Source organism: Cystoisospora suis (genome assembly GCF_002600585.1).
Source record: "Cystoisospora suis strain Wien I chromosome Unknown contig_3034, whole genome shotgun sequence".
Taxonomy (NCBI): Eukaryota; Apicomplexa; class Conoidasida; order Eucoccidiorida; family Sarcocystidae; genus Cystoisospora; species Cystoisospora suis.
Genome location: NW_027155829.1, coordinates 21,476 through 23,657, shown reverse-complemented (window position 1 = coordinate 23,657; position 2,182 = coordinate 21,476). Strand labels below are relative to the sequence as shown.

Sequence of the window (2,182 nt, the reverse complement as noted above, 5' to 3'; positions counted from 1 at the left end):
ATGTATCTATCTTTGATCTATCTGTAATCTATCTTTAATCTATCTTTAATCTATTTAATTATCTATCACCTAGCTATCTCTCTACGTATAAGAAGGAGAATGAAGGTTCTGCGTGGATGGTATGCAGATCAGATCGAGAGAAGAAGAATCTCTAGGAGAAGAAAACATCCATAGCAGACAAGGATGTATACCGATCCATACATGTGTGGGTCATGCTGACAAAGAGAAGAACGACAGCCACTTCTCATACACCTAAGAAGGACTACTGACAAATGCTAAAACGATGATGATACACATATATGCACATATACATAGTATGATGACACATACACAACATATATACATATGTACATACATGTATACATATATCTATATATATATATATATGTTTAGGTCCTGTTTCTCTCTGCGGCTATGAAGGATACAGAGACGGTCGTCTTTGTAAGTCAAGCACCACATACATCTTCATGCATGCATACATATTCACACATACATCCATATGTCTCCGTACATGTGCAACAGAGACCCACCGAGTTTGCGAGCTCTACGGAAGATAGAAGGGGAGAGGGGACAGACAGGAAAGAGAAAGAACACGAAGGGATGTTAGAAGAAGAAAGGAAGAGGAAGAGAAGAGATCGACTTTTTGAGAAAGATCTAAGGAGCTTCGTGGTCGGTAAGAAAGAAGAGAAAAAGAAAGACAACTGGCGATTGATCAGAGTTTAGGGCAAGAGAGACTTAACAGGAGTGAAATTCCACCCTAGGCCTTTTCTTTTTCTTTTTCTTCTTCTATAAGCCTTACCGCATAGAGCAGTGATCTCATAGTCAAAGAGATTGTCGAACAAGCCATCGGTTCCTAAGAGAATAAGGTCTCCTTCTTCTACTCTGACACTAACAGTTTCTATCAGGCTAGGCGAATCGCCAATAGAGAATTCGTCTATCTCGTCGTTCTTCTCTCTCTTCTCTGTCTCCCTTTCTCTTTCCTTCTCTTTCTCTTCAGCCTCTCGAAGTCGCTCCTTCTCCGTAGAGGTGTCCGTAGTGGTCAGAGTTTCTTCTTCTTCTTCTTGAGAATTCTTGTCTTCGCATGCGCATCCTTTCCTTCTCTCCCCTTGCTGCTGCTTCTTCTTCTTCTCTTCCTCCTGCTTGTGCTGTCCTTCTTCTTCTTTCTTAGTGAGAGAATATCTCTGGAATTCTTTCTCGGCTATATCGACAAGGCGATCGAGGCCCTAGAAAGAAAGAAAGAAGAAGAGGAAGGTTAAGGACAAATACACAGAGAGAGAAGGAACAAGAAACGAAACAAAGGAAGGGATAAATGCCATGTATCGCAAAGAGAAAGAGAAGAGAGTCAATCCTGACTTGACGAGTTGCTATACATATACATCAAGCGACTCTTTAGCCTTAGATCCGTACATAGATATACATGGATGTATGTGCATACAGGGATACATACATAGGCAAACATACCTATTCATACACATTCATGTGTCTATTTATATAGCTATCTATATAGATAGATAGTATAAACGTATACAGAGAGAAATGTAGACTTGATCAGAGTGATGGCTGTTGTATCTTCTGAGATAAAGAAGATAGAGAAACGAATTTCGTGTGTACATACAGAGCGATAGAGAGAGGACAGAGAAGAGATACACTGTACATAAGAAGATAGATACACAGGAGAATGAAAGACAAATACACGAAAACATACCACCTAGATACATCCCACAGATCAAAGAGAAATAGATCGATACATAGATAAGGAGATTCAAGATGGATACATACATCAAAGATAAATAGAGAGATAGATCAAGACAGATAGATGAATAGATTAAGGTAGGTGGAGCGGGCAGTTGGCTTATTGTGAAGGAGTTCCTGTGTATGTTGACTTACTTGATGCCGTAGTGCAGTCCATTGATCGGGGCCGGGAATGTGGGCGAATTGATAAGGCACATTGAAGGTATGCTGCATTTCTCTCACTCTCTTCACGATACTTAGAAAAGAGGTCGAACCTCTCGATGAGAAAGTCTGGCTTCCATGACTTTCTGCACCTCCTAAGCCTTGTGCTCGTGGCTTTCCTAATCTTCGGAGGATCACACCCCCACTATCTCCCAAATTCGCCATCCCTGCAATGGAGGAACGAAAGAAAGAGATAGATAGATAAAGGATTGATAGAAAGATAGATTAA

At 40.6% G+C, this 2,182-nt stretch overlaps 1 protein-coding gene across 1 annotated transcript in view; it reads right to left on the bottom strand.

Annotated features, from left to right (window-relative positions):
- The window catches only part of CSUI_006082 (serine threonine specific protein phosphatase), an 18,754-nt gene that overhangs the window by 2,296 nt on the left and 14,276 nt on the right, over positions 1-2,182 (bottom strand). Inside the window, exons 3-4 of the mRNA XM_068066247.1 lie at positions 1,888-2,120; positions 800-1,223 (exon numbers count right to left, since the gene is read on the bottom strand). Coding sequence (XP_067921776.1) covers positions 800-1,223; positions 1,888-2,120 — 657 coding nt within the window. The remainder of the gene's footprint in view (positions 1-799; positions 1,224-1,887; positions 2,121-2,182) is intronic.